This window comes from Zonotrichia albicollis, chromosome 18 (genome assembly GCF_047830755.1).
Source record: "Zonotrichia albicollis isolate bZonAlb1 chromosome 18, bZonAlb1.hap1, whole genome shotgun sequence".
NCBI classification, from domain to species: Eukaryota; Metazoa; Chordata; class Aves; order Passeriformes; family Passerellidae; genus Zonotrichia; species Zonotrichia albicollis.
Genome location: NC_133836.1, coordinates 13,532,283 through 13,550,012, shown reverse-complemented (window position 1 = coordinate 13,550,012; position 17,730 = coordinate 13,532,283). Strand labels below are relative to the sequence as shown.

General features: G+C 51.9%; 1 protein-coding gene across 2 annotated transcripts in view; it reads left to right on the top strand.

Annotated features, from left to right (window-relative positions):
• RTN4R (reticulon 4 receptor) overlaps positions 1-15,208 on the top strand; it is an 87,552-nt gene extending 72,344 nt beyond the window's left edge. For both annotated transcript variants that reach the window (XM_074554124.1, XM_074554123.1), the window contains exon 2: positions 13,456-15,208. In XM_074554124.1, the coding sequence (XP_074410225.1) occupies positions 13,456-14,882 (1,427 nt within the window). In that variant the 3' untranslated portion in view covers positions 14,883-15,208. The remainder of the gene's footprint in view (positions 1-13,455) is intronic.
• The last annotated feature ends 2,522 nt before the right edge of the window (positions 15,209-17,730 follow it).

The following is a 17,730-nucleotide window of genomic DNA, read 5'->3' as shown; positions in this document are numbered from 1 at the left end:
GATTTGGGCTCTGGAGCAGAGGGGAGATTGTCTGAGTTTGCTCTGGAAAAGTCCTCCAGGGAGGGAAGGCAGAGACAGAGGCATCAGGAGTAGTGACAATTTGGAATTCCAGCTTCAATCCAAAGCATTCCTGCTTTTCCTGTGAGAGGTCCCATTGTGCCCCCCCATGAGGCTGGGATGGATTTGCTGGGCACTTTTTGTGGAGCTTTGGGTTGAGAGGTGGGAATGCTGAGCAGGGCTGGAAGCAAGGCTGGCACCAGGAACACTTTGGGAAGGGATGTCTGGAGAGCTCCAGCTGGAGCCAGCAGGGTTTGTGCTCCTTGTCCTTGCTCCTGTCAGAAGCTGCACAAATCATTTCCCCAGGGAAAGAAGAGCTGGCTTTCACTTTGCCAGGAAAAAATAGAGCAGGAGAACATGAGGAGATGGGTTTTTTTCTGTCTTCAAACCCACAAGATTGACTCTTCTTTTTCCTTGACTTGCACTATATGAGAAGTTCCCCAAAAAACCCCTGTGAATATGCTGGGATGAGCTTTTCCAGGCTGGAAGAGATGGGATATTCTGCTTGGAAATGAATGTATTACCCATGAGGTGCCACTTGGGTGCCTGATGTTATTGCTCCTGCAGGTTTGAGCTTTCCAGTGGCATTTCTGTGATTCTGCTGTAATTTCTATTCATAATTTTACCAATTTCTTCCTTTTTTTCACTTGAGTTCATCCCTTTGACGAGATTATTCATATTTCCCCCACATCAGCAGTTGGTCCTTGGTCTCCCTTTCATGCTGCAGGAGGTGAATTAAACAAAAGATGGCAAATGAAATGGAAAGAAATTCACTTAGTCCCATGAAATATTAACAGGCATTTATGGAAAGGGAGCCCTGCTGGAGGGAGGGAGGAACCTGCAGGAATTCTCCTGGAGGAAGAGACCTGGGAATTCTCTGTCCTGGACACTTGCAGGGACTGGCTATGGGATGGTGATTGTCTTCAGTCAAATTTGTTGTTTGGTTCTTTCAATTGAGTGTGGTGTTGTGGGTCCCCAGGATGAGGTGAGAGATGAGAATTTGACTCCAAGTTCTCAAAAGGCTGATATATGATATGATGATATGATATGATATGATATGATATGATATGATATCAATCATATCATATGCTGTGCTAAAACTACACTAAAGAAAGAGAAAGGAGACATCAGAAGGCTGGACAAGAATGAATAATAAAAACTCATGACTGACCAGAGTCCCAACACAGCTGGCTATGATTGGTCATTAAATTAAAACAATTCACATGCTGGGTAAACAATTTTCCAAATCACATTTCAAAGCAGCAAAACATGGAGAAGCTGAGGCTTCTCATCTTGCCAGGAGAGGAAATCCTGGAGAAGGGATTTTTCAGGAAATATCACGGTGACAATTGAGGAATGAGCTCAGGGCCAGGCTGAACCTGTGAGCCTGGGGTGGCAGGGCAAGGACAAGGTGGCCCTGCCAGGGCTGGAGGGGTGACAGCAATGCCCAGTCCTGGGGACAAACAGCTCCCGTGGGAAGGAGAAAATCCTGTTTATTCAAGGAAATATTTTCTTTCCTCTGCAATGATCCTGAATGCTCCAACACCTGTGGAGAAGGGATGTCCAGCTGGGATGAGAGCCCACTCTCCAGGATGGTTTATGGACAATAATCCCACAGGGATGGATGCTCCAGTCCTTCCTCAGGAGTCTGGGTGGGAGCATGGCCAGAACTTGCTGACAAGATCCTGGCTCTAATTCCTTATAAACCTGAAAACAACAGGATTCCCAGAGGCAGAGAAGGCCAGGGCAGGTTGGAAGCAGCAAGTGTGAAAGCCCCAGAGGTGAGGAGAGGCTGCTCAGCTCAGGAGCTGTGCTGAGAAAGAGGAGATGTTAACAGAGCTAAGGATCAAAGGCACAGAAATCCAGAGAAAAATACCTGGAAAAGCACTGGAAAAATATCTGGAAAAGCACTGGACCAGGCGTTCCAGGGAGTCACCATCCCTGGGAGTGCTCCAGAAACGTGTCCCCGTGGCACTTGGGAACCAAATCCCTGTGGTCAACAGCACTGGGTTGACATTTGGACTTGAAAACCTTAGAGGGCTTTTCCAACCTGATTGATTCTACAATTCCATGAAACACCAATAATTTCCACTGCTATATTTCCCAGAATTTTTTTTCTAAACCCAGTTGTCTTCTTTTTTTTCTTTTTTTTTCTGATGTTGTTTTTAAAGGCATTGCTGTCACAATTATTTATTGATGGCATCACCTCAATGCCAGCAAGCCCCAGGCTTGGACCGATGTCCTGGTGGATGAGATGTGCACAAACCTCCCCAGCCTCTGCTCATGGATCTGGATTATCATAACAAATTTAGATTTATGTCAGGAGCTCGATTTCCATGGTGGGGAATATCCTGTCTCTGGAATCAATGGGCAGTTATTAAATGGATTAAGAAACAGGCAGCTTAAAGCCCTCAAAATGCGATTGTTGGTGGAGGATCAGTGCAGAACAAGCTGCTTGCACGGGAGCTTTGCAGGATTCAGCTTCCACCCTGCTGTATTTCCCTGTTTTCATGAATGATCCAGAACATATCTATAAATTGCTGCCCGTGCAGTTGGCAGCTGGCTGGGATTTTGCCCTGATGGATAAAGCTGAAGGCAGGGCTCCAATGCAGAGCAACTGCAGCTGCCTGGGAGAGGGACAGCAGGAAAAAGGGGATTGAAATCCAGCAGGTGCTCACCTGGGAGCAGGGAGTGGGGGCATCTCCAGCACCTGGGAGCTGCAGGGCCAAAAACTGATTGAAGGCCCCATTGGAGGGCAGGTTATTATGGACACTCAATGCCCTGCAGTGGAGAAATGGATGGACACAGGGAACAGGATAGGCTGCAGTGGAACAGGAGATTTATCCACCTGGAGGGAAAAGCAGGAGGGGGCTGTCATTTCTCTGCCTGCAATGAGATATTGAACTGAGGACTTTGGGCATGGAAGCCTGGTGTGAATTCCTGGTGGAATTCTGTGGGATCTCAGGGTGGGTGTGAGGTGAGGGCAGCTCAGCCCAGCACCAGGGGCTCAAACTCTGCTGGGATACTTCCCCCATTGTTCACATCCTGATTCCCAGGTAAACAGGGATCTGTGTAATTAGCAGCCTGTTGTGTCCTTGCTTGGCTTGGCACATTTCAGAGCAATATGTTTATTTCCAGAGCTGTGGGTGTTGTGCTCCTCACCTGGGGAGTGTGGCTGAGCGAGCTGCACTCATCTGAGACACACACACCAAAAACTAGTCCCAGCTAGGGGAAAGGAGGGTGTGGCATTCACATTTTCTGGAAAAATCCCTTCACCCAGGATTGTTCTCCTGGGAATCTGAGAAGCCTCAGAGAAAAGGAAAACAATAATTATCTGATTTGCTTCTCCTGTGTTGTGCTGGTGTGGAATGTGTTTGGAGATTGTTTCCCCACTGATGATTGTTTCATTGGATTCTGCTGTGAGTTGTTTACACTCTTTGGCCAATTGAGGCCAAGCTGTGTCAGGACTCTGGAAAGAGTCAGGAGTTTTCATTATTGTCTTTTTAGCATTCAGTAAGTATATTTTTCTGTATTCTGGAATAGAATAGAATAGAATAGAATAGAATAGAATAGAATAGAATAGAATAGAATAGAATAGAATAGAATAGAATAGAATAGAATAGAATAGAATAGAATAATAAATCAGCCTTCTGAGAACATGGAGTCAGATACTCTCCTCTCCTCTCCTCTCCTCTCCTCTCCTCTCCTCTCCTCTCCTCTCCTCTCCTCTCCTCTCCGGGGATCAGGGATATCCTGAACCTGCTGAAGGCCACCTTGAGGTGGAGACCTCACAGATCCCAGCTCTGCCCCTCCCCTGCTCCAGGTGACAAACCTGAGGATATCTGGAGAGCTCTGGTCCTCCAGGCTCAGCAAGTTGTGAGCAAGGAGGAGAAATCTGCTCTCCAGTGCCCTGTGTCTGCTCTCTCCCGTGGTTGTTCCACTGTTCTCTGGGAGCTGGCTGTGTCCCAGGTTGGGTTGGAATGTTCTCCCCCTCCCTGTCCTGCCTGAGGCTGTTGGCTCACTCTGCATCCACACACGACCAAACTGGGGCCATGGGGGATGTCTGGAAAAACTTTCCCTTCTAGGCTCTTTCCTGAACTTCATCCCTGCACTCCACATGATGCAGATGCTGGGGCTGCAAGCAAAAACTGAGCTAATGTTATTTGACAGGAAAACCAAGGAAAATGCTGCCTCGGGCAAGGGGCTCTTCCAGAAGCTGTGGGGGTGGGATTTGCAGCTGGCAGGGGGTGCAGTCCCAGATGGCTGGGGGGGAGCAGGTGTAAATTCCATCTGGAGCTTCACCTCTCCCATCCCTGAGTCACTCACACACAGAGCAGCCACCAACGCCAGCTTTGGAGCTGCAGGAAACTCTCCTTCTTCCCGAGAACGTTTGGAAGATTCCTAAGGTACTCTGTGCCCCATGGGAGACCTAAACCATCTCAGGAACCTGCATTTCCTTCCTTTGGACACCTGTTTGTCCCTGATTTTTCACAGATATGGCACAGATAATCCCGAATTCTGGAGGAGCTTCTTGTGATTCACAGTGAATATTTTGTCACTTCATTCTTCCCAGCGTGGGGATGGAAGAGTGGCAGGATCACACATGATCCTGCTCGTGCAGTGCGCTGGATGCATCCCATCTGGAGAGGATGGCAATGAGGATTGGGATGATGTGAGGGTGGGCAGGCCCTGGCACAGGTGCCCAGAGAAGCTGGGGCTGCCCCTGGATCCCTGGCAGTGCCCAAGACCAGGCTGGACATTGGGGCTGGGAGCAGCCTGGGACAGTGGGAGGTGTCCCTGCCATGGCAGGGGTGGAGTGGGATAGGATTTAAGGTCCCTTCCCAGCCAGACCATCCCATAATCCTGTGACAACTGTGACAATACCATGGCCATTGGTGGCTGTCACTTGGAGAAAGTGCAGCTGTGACATTTCATGTAACCCTGGGATGGTTTGGGTGGGAAGACACCTTAAAGATGAACTCATTCATCTTTACATATATATATATCATGTTGTGAATTGTAGGATGGGTCATGATTCAAACAGTGCAATGGGGAAGAAGGTAAGAGAGTAGAAGTCTATTTTTAGGCTAATGGGGATTTTGAAGCTTATGATGAACTTTCATTCCCAGAAGAGGTGAGTCTTTCTGTTCTGGAGTGGATGTAAATTGTTATTGGGATTAGGCTGATTAAGAAGGAGGTTTTGACTGTGTTTATGATTGTGCTGGGGGTATTTTTGAGGTTGTTGGGTAGAAGAAATTCCGTGGAAATTTCTGGTTCTGGGGGAACCTCTGGTTCTCCCAGGCTGTGAGGAAGGATCCTTCTCTCCTCCTCCTCCTCCTCGTCTCCCTGTGCTCAGTGTGGCTGGGCCCAGCCTGGCAGGTGCCCAGTGCGGCCCTGGGAGGTGGGTCAGGATCACAGCAGCCACTCAGAGCTGCTCTCCAGGATTAATTCAGTGGGATTTGGAGAGCTCAGCAGATGCCTGCAGCATTTCAGGGATCTCTCCCTGCCCTGCTGCCTTCCTGCCCATTCCCTTCCCCTTTTGGCACCTCAAGTTTTCCAAATGCACATTCCAGGCCATGTGCTTTCACATTCTCTTTTGGCTTTTTCTGCCTCCCATCCAGCTCCCACAGCCTTGGGTCCCTGCCTTTGGCACAGCTGGCCCCTGCTCTGTGCATCTCCAGGAGATTCTGCCCTCTCCTCCTGCTGTCACTGTGGAATTTGGTACCTGGGAAAAGTCACACTCACCTGCTCTGAGCCAAATCCCCACAAACCCCCTGTGCTCCCTGTCCTGCTGCTGTGCTGTCCACTGCTGGAGAGGGCACCAGGACAAGGCTTTGCATCAGGAGTGTGCTCAGGAGAGCTGGACATGTCCATGGGTGTTCCAGACAGGATCACATCCTGACCAGGGCCACACTCCTGCTTGCACTGGGGAAACCAGTTCTGGGGAAGGGAATGGGAACACTGGGAGTTTGGGTGGGCAGCAGCATCTGAGACCTGCAGTGTCTGCACAGAAAGGAGCAGGGTGATCTATGCCAAACCCAAACCCACCTAAGAGGCCTTTTCCACAGGAATTCTCCATGCTTTACTTTAAACTCATCGGTTTCTCCCTTTAAAACATCAGGAGCTTTCCCCTTCCAGTTGCGCCACAAATGGAAAGAGGTCAGATTTATTTTGTATTACATGAGAACAGCTGAAAATTCTGCTTATGCTGATGGGTCTGGCAGCGAGAGGCCCCCCAGGTGAGGGGCAGAGCACTCACTGCAAAATGGGCTGGTGTAGCCATTGCATTTCCCAGTGCCTATCCATAGGAATAGCTAGGTCAGATTTTCAGTGCTTAAGAACCTCAAAGATTATTCCTGATTCCATGAAAATAATTTTAAATACCATCTTTGACCTGTGTGGGTTGGCCAAGTCCTTATTTGTTGTTCCCTGTAAGGGAGGGGAGGTGCTAAAATGGAATTTCCAGAGAAGATGTGGAACATCTCTAAAAGTCCATCTGAACCCCTGCATATGTTCATTGAAACCTTTGCAGCTGTACATCTAAATCTGTGCAAAATTCCATCTGAATCTCTGCAATTGTCCACCCAAAGCTCTGCAAAGTCCATCTAAATCTCTGCAAAATTCCACCTGAACCTCTGCAAAACTCCATCTGAACGTGTGCAAAACTCCATCTGAACGTGTGCAAAACTCCATCTGAACCTCTGCAAAACTCCACCTGAACCTCTCCAAAATTCCACGTGAACCTCTGCAATTCCACCTGAACCTCTGCAATTTTCCACCTGAACCTCTGCAATTTTCCATCCGAACATCTGGAAAATTCCATCTAAACCTCTGCCATGGTCCCTCTGAACCTCTACAAAACTCCATCTGCTCCTCTGCAATTTTCCATCTGAACTTCTGCAGAATTCCTTCTAAATCTCTGCCCAATCCATCTGCACCCCTGCCATGGTCCGAGCTGCCCCTGCACCCCTTGCACTGTGGAGTACAGCAAAAACACCTGGAGCAGCATTCCCACAGGGACCTGGGGCTTGGAATAATCTCCAAGAGGGGAAAGAAGGTTTTCTGTGTAGTAGGGAGCCAGGGCAGCTCTGCCTCAGGCCAGTTTGCCCAGGGCTTGGAAAAGGTGCCAGGGAAACACTCCCACCATTCAGAGCTGCATTCCCACCCCTGTCTGCTCCTGGATCCCACCTCAGCCCGTGTCCCTGGCCTGGCTCCCTGCAGCTCTTCTCACCTTCTTTTATTGGATTCAGGACTTTTCCCATTCCCTGACCCACCTTTTTTTATTGGAGTCAGGACTTTTCCCATTCTCTGGCCTCCCAGGACACTGCTGGGCTGTAATAATTCATAATTGTTATTGTTAAGCAGGGACCTGGTGACTCTCTTGGTATTTCCCTCAGAAGGGTTCTGTGACCTTTTCTGTGAGCAGCTCTCACACCTCTGTGCCTTGCAGCAAGCCTTGGGAATTGAGCAGCATGGAAACCCTCTGGCTACAGAAGGAACTTTAATTTTTGTGCTCCTCGTTGGGTTCTCATTCAAATGGGCTGAAATAGAAAGTGTTCACTCTGCCCTTCTTCTTCCTCTCCCTGCTGCTTCCCAGGGAAATGCTGGCAAAGCACCAAAAGCAAAACCCTGACCAAATGTTCTTAGGCTAAAGCCAGGCTGCTGCCAAAATTTTGGGAGTGAGGGAGAGCCAGTGGCAGGGATGGGGAGCCCCACAAGTGGAGCTGCTTTGGCACATGCCAGGGAAGGATGGAGCTGTCCCAGGGAAGGCTGTGCTGCCCTGAGCTCCTGGAATGAGCTGTGGAGCTCAGCCCCAGCCGTGCTGAAGAACCAGTGCTCAAACCCCACTGGAGGCTTGGGAGAATGGAGTGGAAGAATTGCACAAGATAGAACTCGTTTTTACCTTCTTCCCTTCAAAATATCCCTGCAATATTAAGTCTAGAAACCACATGAAAGGAGTGTGATTTAAGAGGGGAAGATGAAGACCTGAAATGAGGAGCTGGCACATGCACTGCCTAGGATGCATTACGGAAATGACCTTTCAGCCCTGACCACAGCTGTGGTTTCTCCTGCTCAGATCCTGGTCAGGATGTGCTGGAGGGGCTGTGCTGCCAAAGGCAAGGAAGAGCACTCAGACCCAAAGGTTAATGGGTCTGAATGCAGCCCCAGAGGATGTGGGATCAGGGACAAGCCAGGGATGGGGTTCAGGTGCCTAAATCACTGCCCCTCTGCTGCTCCCATCCCAGCAGCTCCAGGCAGGGCTGGCACAGGTCTTACACAGAGCTGCCCCAATCCTGCCTGCAGCAGTCTTGCTGCCTCAGGCCTCTAGCTGTGCCCAAAAGGGAATCAGCTCCCATTTTCAGGCTGCTGGGATTCATCCCCGGTGTTCTCGTGTGAGCTGGGCCCGAGCTCCAGCCCCTGGACCTCGAGCAACCCCAGCAGAACCCCAGAGCTCACCCACCCCAGTGACCTCGTTGTCTGTCCCACCTGAGAGGGGTGTCTGACACCCCAAAATGCCCATGGAGATACAGAGGTGCCCCAGGACCTGCTTCAGCCCCAAAATGCTGTGCTGCAGCTGCCTGGGGCGGCAGGACCTGCTGTGCCCCACAGCTGTGACTCTGGTGCCTGTCACAGGTGTTTCACGGAGGCAAAGCTTCACCCTCATCCTCTCTGCAGCAGAAGAGAGGAAATTCCAGACCACTCCGAGCCGATTGTCCTTCCTCACTGACCTCTCCATCCACCTCCATTGAAATGCATCAAAGCACTGCCCTCTTCCCCGTGGCACAGGCACAGCCCCACCTTTGGCACGGGACGGAGCGGGAGGCACCAGGAGCAGCCGAGGGCGGAATTTCAAACCATGCCCGTGGAATTTCAAACGATGCCCACGGAATTTCAAACGATGCCCACTCCAAGTGGGGAATTCGGCAGCTCCAGCATGTCCCTGCTATAAACAAAGGCGAAACGCCGTGTGCATCAGCAAAAGGCTTTGTATTGTGAAATGTTCCCTTTATGTCCGAGCAGGAGAGAATTCTGATGATTATTGACCCCGCACTGCAGGAAAGGCACATTAGAATATCTCCGAATCGATGGCAGAGCGGAGCAGCGGGGACAGGCCCGGCTCTGCAAAGGGCATCGCATTGCAGCTCGCTCTGGCCTCCTGAAAAAAGTTTGCAAAGCATCTGTTGGAGGCCCCCGGAGCCTTTTCTTTCTAATTGCCACGTTTGACAAGGCGATGGCCCGGGGGAGCGGCGGAGAGCAGATAATGGACCCACTTTAATTGCTTCCAGTTCCATGAGTCAGAACACTCGGGAATGGCAAAGGGGAAGCTGCAGCTTCACTGAAGGAGCTTTCTGGCTTTCAAGAAAGCTCTGGAGGAACAAATGCTAAACTCAAAGCCACAGTCTTGGAGGGACTGAAGGTTCCAGGTTCTGGAGTTTCTTTCATGTTTTGCTTTTGATAGGAACTCTCGAGTTAAGTTTTAATCATTTGCTGAAAGAGGAAGGGATGGTTTCTCAGCTAAGAGAGGAGGGGACAGGTGTCATTTCAAGAGCCTTTTCCTCAGGGATGGGCAGAGATGGGAGCTGAGGTGGGAGAGTCCAGCTGGAGGTGGAGGATCAACATGCATTGGTGGTGATACAGATAGAGCAGTCAGGATGGATTTATCTGGAAGGTGAAGGGACGATGCTGTTTCCCACTGGGAGCTGGGAATGGGCAGACAGGGAACCTTCTGCCCTCCCTCCTCCCTGACAGCCCTGAATCACAGAAGCCTGGAATGCTTTGGGTTGGGAAGGACCTTTAAGCTTCTCTTGTTCCATGCCCTGACACCTTCCACTACCCCAGGTTGCCCCAAGCCCCATCCAACCTGGCCTTGATTGTCTCCTGTCCTTCTGGCCTCAGGGCAGGGAGAAGGTTTCCTGGAAAAGTAAGGAGCTCACGGCCAGAGCTGAACCCAGTGCTCCAGGAAAACAAATAAAAATATCCCTGTGCAAGGTCTGTGTGGCTGATGGCACTTGGTGTCCACTGCGTCTGGGACACACCAAGACCAGGCAGAGCTGCTGGTTGGACACCAGTCCCTGGAGAACGGTTTGGGGGAGCAGGGAAAGCCGTGGCAGGGTCCCTGGGGTCTCTGTCACTGCACACCCAGCCTGGCTGGGGACAGAAGGGTCACCTTGGCTTCCCAGGGCTTCACCCACTCCTGTCCTTCCCCCTGGCCCTGCCCTGTCTGGGACTGACAGGCTGGGCTGTGCCATGGGTCAGCCAGGACACGGCTGGGCTGCACGCTGGGAAAGCCACTGGAAAAAGGCTTTGGGGGATGATTGACAGGAACTGTCTCGCTGGAAGGAGCTAATCCGAGCAGCTCATGAGCACCAGGTCCCTAATTAAAGCACACAGCCTGGCCCTGCTGTAATTAATTTCCCAGCAGCTCTCAGTGCCACTGAGTCAGCGCTGCTGGCAGCCCCAGGGCATGGGGGTGGGACAGGGGGGCCGAGCCTGGCAGCAGGATATGCCCTTCCCTCCTGGAGCTGAGCCTGGCATCAGGATGTGCCCCTGCCCTCCTGGAGCTGAGCCTGGCAGCAGGATGTGCCCCTAACCCTCCTGGAGCCGAGCCTGGCAGCAGGATGTGCCCTTGCCCTCCTGGAGCCGAGCCTGGCAGCAGGATGTGCCCCTAACCCTCCTGGAGCTGAGCCTGGCAGCAGGATGTGCCCCTGCCCTCCTGGAGCCGAGCCTGGCAGCAGGATGTGCCCTTGCCCTCCTGGAGCCGAGCCTGGCAGCAGGATGTGCCCCTAACCCTCCTGGGCACAGCCAGGAGGTGGGCAGGACCCTGCTGCCTGGCCAGGAGCTTCCCAGGGGAAGGGAGACCTGTGGGTCACCTGTGCCCACTCAGCTGTGGGACATCTGGCACAGGGCAGGATGATGCTCATGGCTCATGCCAGCAGCTCTCTCCAAATGTACACAGGGATTTACATGGATGTACCGTGTCCTCAGGTGGAGCTGGGACAGGGATGGTGTCACTGTGCCTCCTCTCTGTTGGCAGTGGATTTTTGCATTCCCTCTGCTGTTTCCCATCCTAAGGGCTGTGGGATGCACTCAGGCTGTGGCTGGGTTGTCCCCAGGCCGTGGCAGGGAGGAGCAGCCTGGGGACAGTTGGATGCTGCCCCATGTCCCAGTCTGAGCTGTTTTGCTGCAGTGGGAGGTGTTGCATGAGGAGGTGACTCCAATGTCACCCTCAGCCCCATCACCCAAATCAGGGAGCTGCCAAGGGAGGCTCCAGCAAATCCCATTTCTCTGCCCATGGGGTTTCATTATCAGCTGCAGAGGGATGGCCAGAGAGTGGCCAGCACTGTTTTAATTTCCCAGGAGGCTGCTCTTGGTGTGCCATGGCTGCAGCAGGGAGTCTCAGCTGTCTCCTTTTACTGTGCTTCATGCAATGGGACGTGACACGTCAAAACATGACAAGGCAGCCAAAATGTGTCACAACACCGCACTCAAACTCTGCCTTGCAGGGTTGCTCAGCAGCTGATAGCATCAGGCTCCAATTATCTCTGCATGCTGAGCTGGGGTTTTTTTCCCTTGTGGAATATGATATATGGGAGTCTCCTGCCTGTATTGGACTATTGGATCACATCAGATTTATTAGCCACACATGGTGAATTGTTCTGACCAGACTGACACCCAAAGCTGGGATTCTGGCCTGTTCTTGCAGGAATGAGACTTTCCCACCTCGGCTTTTCCATTTGTTATTCCTTCAGTGAAGATTTGGTGAGGTTTCTGTGTGATTAAAATCTGTTATTGTTGGTGTTTGTCATGGTTTCATTTGCCACGTCAGCACCTGCCAGCTCTAAGGGAGGTGCAGCCACTGCCTTCAGATTCCCCCTGGAATTTGCAAGGCTGGATTTGGCTCCAGTCTCCCCAGTTCATCACATTCTGCTCCTCTGGGCTTTCCTGTCTGGCTTTTTGCACTCTGCTTTTCCACCTTACTTTGTAATGAGGCGTCAACATTCCGGAACAATGTTTTGAGTTCTTCAAAGGGAAAACCCTCCCACAAGAGAGGCAAAGCTGCTCTTGTCCCCAGGCTGGAGATTCCCAGCGGTGGGGAGGACATTTCCTTTGGCCAGAGGTGCTGTGATAAGCTGGGAAGGAGTCACAGTGTCCCTGCTCACATGTGGCATTCCCAAATGGAGCCTCCCGCTGCTCTGGCTGCTGTCCATCCATTTTATCTTCCGTTTGGAGGAATCAGACTAATTACTGGCTGCTAATTGCTGGGAAAGCAGTGCTGGCACTGCCTCCCTTCCCACCAGCAGCAGGGAACAGCCTGGCTCACCTCAGGTCTCTAGCAGGACCTTCAGGGACCCTCGAGGTTCCTTTGGAGAAGGTGCTGCTCTGTCCATCCCCTCCCTCCACCTGGGCTCATTCCTAGCTCCCAGCTGGGGAATTTGGTGAACGAAAATGCTTCCCTGGGATTCCAGTATAGCCCAGCTTCTGGGGAAGTGGCTGGGCATCACCAGGAATAAAATTGTTCCTCTCTGGGGTTTTCCAGCCCCATAGGGCTGCCAGCATGCTTGGGACACATGGAATCTGTTCCTGCTTTGCACACTTGCTGGGATCCCTGAAGGAAGCCTTGCACGTGACTTTCTCCTATAATAGCACGATGGAAAATCCTGCTGTTTCCTCCTCTTTCTCGGTGGCTGCACAGGTTCAAAGGAAAAAAATATGGGGAGAGAGGAAGGAGGAATATGTGGCTTAAAGTTTTGAGCAGGAGAAGGAAAGGATCCTTTTGGCCCTGAGACTTCTCCAGGCAGGTCTGACCTGAAAGTTATTCTGGGAATGTCTCACAGTTATTTCTCCCAGGAGATCAAATCAGTCCAAAATTATTTGTGGAAAGTCACAGTCATGTTTTGAGAGCAGTGTGGGGAGACCTGCTTGTTTGGAAGAGTTGTTCCGTGACCCTGCAAAGTGAGGAGCTGGTGGCACTGCTGGGATGGGATTTGGGGTTTCCTGGTACATCCCAGGTGGTTTCCAGGGGCTGAGCTGTGCCAGGTGTGCCCATGGCAGAGGGAAATGCCCCAGAATTTGGTCCCTTTGCTCATAGGTAAGATCTTGGGAACGGGGCTGGTATTGGATGTGCAAATCCAAAGCGCTGATCCTACTCTTTCACCTCCTGAGAGTGCAGGTCAGAGGAGGCACTGGGATTCCATCTCTGCAAGTATACGTTGATTTAAGCTCTTGAGCTGAGTGACAGAATCCCATCGTAAATCCTACATTTTAATCACTGGCTGCCCTGGCATCTGTTTGTGGTTGGTGATGCCACACATGGAGGGGGAATTTCAGGCTCCTCTGCCAGGAGAAGTGCTCTCCATGACCCTGCCTAATCCCCACCCTATTTCTGTCCTTACTCAGGAAGCAGACTGCTGATTTTGGTGCTTTGCTTGAACATCCCATCAGAAGTGGAGTCCTGCCCCGGGGCGTGCGTATGCTACAGTGAACCCAAGATCACCATCAGCTGCCAGCAGCAGGGGCTGACAGCCATCCCCACGGAGATCCCCATCCAGAGCCAGCGCATCTTCCTGCACAACAACCGCATCACCCTGGTGAGGGCCACCAGCTTCACCTCCTGCCGCAACATGACCATCCTGTGGATCCACTCCAACAACATCAGCCTCATCGAGCCCGGGGCCTTCTACGGGCTCACCAAACTGGAGGAGCTGGACCTCAGCGACAACACGAACCTGAAATCCATCAACCCTGTCACCTTCCGGGGGCTTGTGCACCTCCACACCCTCCACCTGGATCGCTGTGGGCTCCTGGAGCTCTCCACGGGGCTTTTCCGAGGGTTGTTCTCCTTGCAGTACCTCTACCTTCAGGATAATAACCTCCAGATCCTGCTGGACGACACCTTCATCGACCTGGCCAACCTCACGTACCTGTTTTTGCACGGGAACAAGATCAAGAGCCTGTCGGAGAACGTCTTCCGCGGGCTGATCAACCTGGACCGGCTGCTGCTGCACCAGAACAGGGTGAGCCTGGTGCACCGGCGCGCCTTCCATGACCTGGGGAAGGTGATGACCTTGTACCTGTTCAACAACAACCTGACCGTGCTCACAGGGGACACCATGGCCCCCCTGGTGTCCCTGCAGTACCTGCGCCTCAACGGCAACCAGTGGATCTGCGACTGCCAGGCCCGCTCGCTCTGGAATTGGTTTAAGCAGTTCAAGGGCTCCTCCTCAGAGCTGGAGTGCCACCTGCCCCCTCGCCTGGCGGGGCGGGACCTGAAGCGGCTGCAGAGCTCGGAGCTGGACAGCTGTGTGGACTCCTTCAACCAGATCCGCACCAGCGTCTTCAGCACCAAAACCAGGTCGGGCAAGCTCCCGACGGGGCTGCCCCCGCTGGGCTCCCACGACGGCTCCTCCAAGTGCTGCCAGCCAGAGATGGACAAGTCCTTCATTTACGAGGCCAAGGGCAAGGCAGGGCCCTCCTCCCACAGCAGCCGCTCGTCCAACAACCACCTCAAGGAGAAGGAGAACATGTCCAGGCCCAAGTACATGGAGACGGACCGTTCCAAAAATGGCAGCAACAAGCAGATAAACGATTCCCCCTTTGGGACCTTCCCCAGCATTGTAGACCCTCCTTTGACCAAGTTGAGACCCGAATTTCTAGAGCCCATTGAACCTTCCACAGTCCCAACCAAAAAGAGGCAGGGCTGCTCTAAAAAGAACAGATCAAAGGCCCAGTGCCGCCTCACCCAGCAGGGGAACAGCTCCACGTTACAGCTCAGCCTAAGCCTTTTGATCCCCCCCTTGGTGTGGAGCTTACTGTTATTCTGCTAAAATTAACTCTTTTCCTGGGTTGATGACACTTTAATACTTGACTTTTGCTGACCTCCATAAATGTTGCAAACAAAAGCAGGACTCCCATCCACCCTGAGAAAGCTTTGTTACACAAAACTTAACTGGATGCCTTTATTAAAACAAACAAACAAACAAAAACAAAACAAAACAAAAAAGACAAATACTGAGATGTACATAATTTATTTGTCCTGAAACCTGTGAATTATACCTTTGGTCTTCGGAACTGCACTTGCCCACAAAGCAGCTTTTGCTACAGCAGATGGTAAAGAAATGTGGTTTATTTACAGGAAAAAAAAAAAAAAGAAGTGTAAGAAATGCTCTGAAAAGAATGTCTAAAGTCTGTTTGTAACTCACCATCTCACTGAACAATGTTGCAGGTTCCCATTTGCAGAGGTAATGGATTTGATGCTGTTTTAATCCTATGTTGATGACTCTTGCAGTTTTTCCATCTCCATTCCATCCTTCACACCACGTTTACGGGCAGCATTTGTTAAAGAATGCTGCCTGCCCCTTCACAAGATTGCAGTATATATAGATATGCATTTTATTTTACTTGTGTACAAGTATACAAAAAAAACCTATAAAATAAAGATTTCTTTTTCCTAAGTGGTTGTCATCTGCGAGGGGTGAAGGACTGGGAGCAGCTGAAAAGCTGAAGATTTAAAAGGATGTGGAGTGTGATCTGAGCGTTTAACACCACAGTGATAAATAAGGCATTTTTGGGTGGTTATGCAACTTATAACTGGTGCCAGCAAAGGGTTTGGTTGCGTGAAACATGCCCTGCTCATGCTCCTGTTTCCCTGCAAACTGTCCCACCTCCTCCCAGCATCATTTGGGTCCCAGAATGATCAGAAGAGCAGGAAATGCTGGCCCAGTCTCTCAGAGCTGGGGTAGAGGAATGTCAGAAACAATCCCAGGATTTGGGCAGGGCCGTTTTTCTCCTGCTCTGCACAGATGGGCTCAGTTCTGTGGTATGTCCTGAGTGGAGCAGCACTGGGATTTAGGGAATAGGGGGGTTTTCTCCAGAAACACAGGGCCTGGCAGCTCAGGTACCCATCCCTGGAGTCACTGTGCCACTGGCTTCATCTCCAGGGTGACCTTGGGATGCTGAGAAAATAAACCATTGCTGTCCATGTGCAGTGGATGCCACCCCATGGGACCCAGTGAGCCATAAAGTGGAGCTGGCTGTGCCCCTCTGGCACTGCAGCCACCCCCTGGGCCAGGCTAGGAAGGGTTGGGCACAGAGCTTATCAGGAGGCTGCTTTTCCTTATCAAAGCACAGAGATTGCCCTGTTCCCCTCTCTCCTGCTGGGTTTGGAGGTCTCTGAAGGCAGGAGCAGCCTGTCACACACAGCTGCCAGGGGCCAGAGAAGGGTAGTGCCATAGTGCCAAGGGAACTCCAGGATTATGTGTGGAAGTCAGACTGGGGGGCTCCAGGTTACACCATCCCTTGGGGTTCCCAGGACTGAGACTGGTGCTGAGCTTCCCAGACGGAGTAAGGCACTGCCAGCCAGGAGTGAAGGCCATCAGCAGGGCCATGGCTTCCTTCCAGCCTTGTCCTAGGCCTGGTGGCTCAGCAGGAGGGAGCAGAGACCATGAGCAGGAGCAGGAGGATGCTTGGATGGCTGATGTCCCACCCAGGGATGCTGTGGGGCAGGGTCTGTGCCCCACTCTGGGGTGCTGCTGGCTCTTCCCTCCTCTGTCACAGCCATTTTCCACCTGGGTGAGTGCCAGGGAGTGCCCAAAATGCTGCAGTTGTGGTCTGTCTCCAAATCCATCCCTGGGGCTGCCAAAAATGTGTGGCACAGACCCCTGGGAGCGAACATGTCCCTCGTGTCACCGTGATGGGGACAGGCCTGTCTCTGCCTGCTGGGCAGGAGCTGCTGTGCAGGACAGCCCTGGGATCCCAGCAGGTCCAATTCCTGCCAGCCCAGCTCCATGATCCAGCCTCTGCAGAGGCTCCAGGTGTGTTTGGGTGCAAATTCATGGTCCTGCCAGAAGGATGGAGCAGGAAATCAGTGCCAGGTGAGCTGGCCAGCCCTGCCAGCCCTGCTGTGTGTGCCCAGTTTGGGGTGCACTTGCCCACACTCACAGGCTGCTGAGTGGGACCTCCCCAGCCCCTTCCTGCATTCCTGCTTGGATCTGTCCATTATGGAAGGATTTCCTTCAATCCTTCCAGCATGGAAGGATTTCCCAAGGTCCTGCACTCTCTGTTGCATCCCAAAAAGCACCATCGAGACTCTTGAAGGATTCAAACCTACACTGGAATCTGAAGCTCAGGAGCAGAGAGCAGCTTGGTCAGCAGTGCCCCAAAGCCATGGAAAAGCTGGAAGATCTGCTGGATGCTGTGACATGGAACCTCCTGTTTGGGTCATAGGCTCAGTGTGACTCCCTTGTACATCAATTACTGAGTCTTGTGGTCCAAATTTCTGCTCCTTGGGGATGAGGAAGCCAGACCAGGTGGCAAAAAATCAGGATGAATCTGGAAGGAAAAAAATGAGAAAAAAAAAGAGACCATTGTGGTTTTCCCCCAGCAGCTGAAGGGCAGAGCTGGGAGTTGGGCTTGCCCTGCCCAAAGCAGGGTCTGGGGAGTTGCCAAATGCAAAGCAGACGAGGAATTCCTGTCACTCATCCTGAATGGAGCAGGAGCTGTTCTCTGCCAACCTAGTGACACCGTTCCTGCTTTCTAGAGCTCGGCTCTGCTGTGCTTTCAGTGGCTCCTAGGACTATACATTGGCCACAAGCCCAGGAGAGTCCCTCGTGCTAATTTCCTAGATTTCCTGCTGTCCAGATGCCAATTCTGTGTTTACAGCCATTCGAATGACAA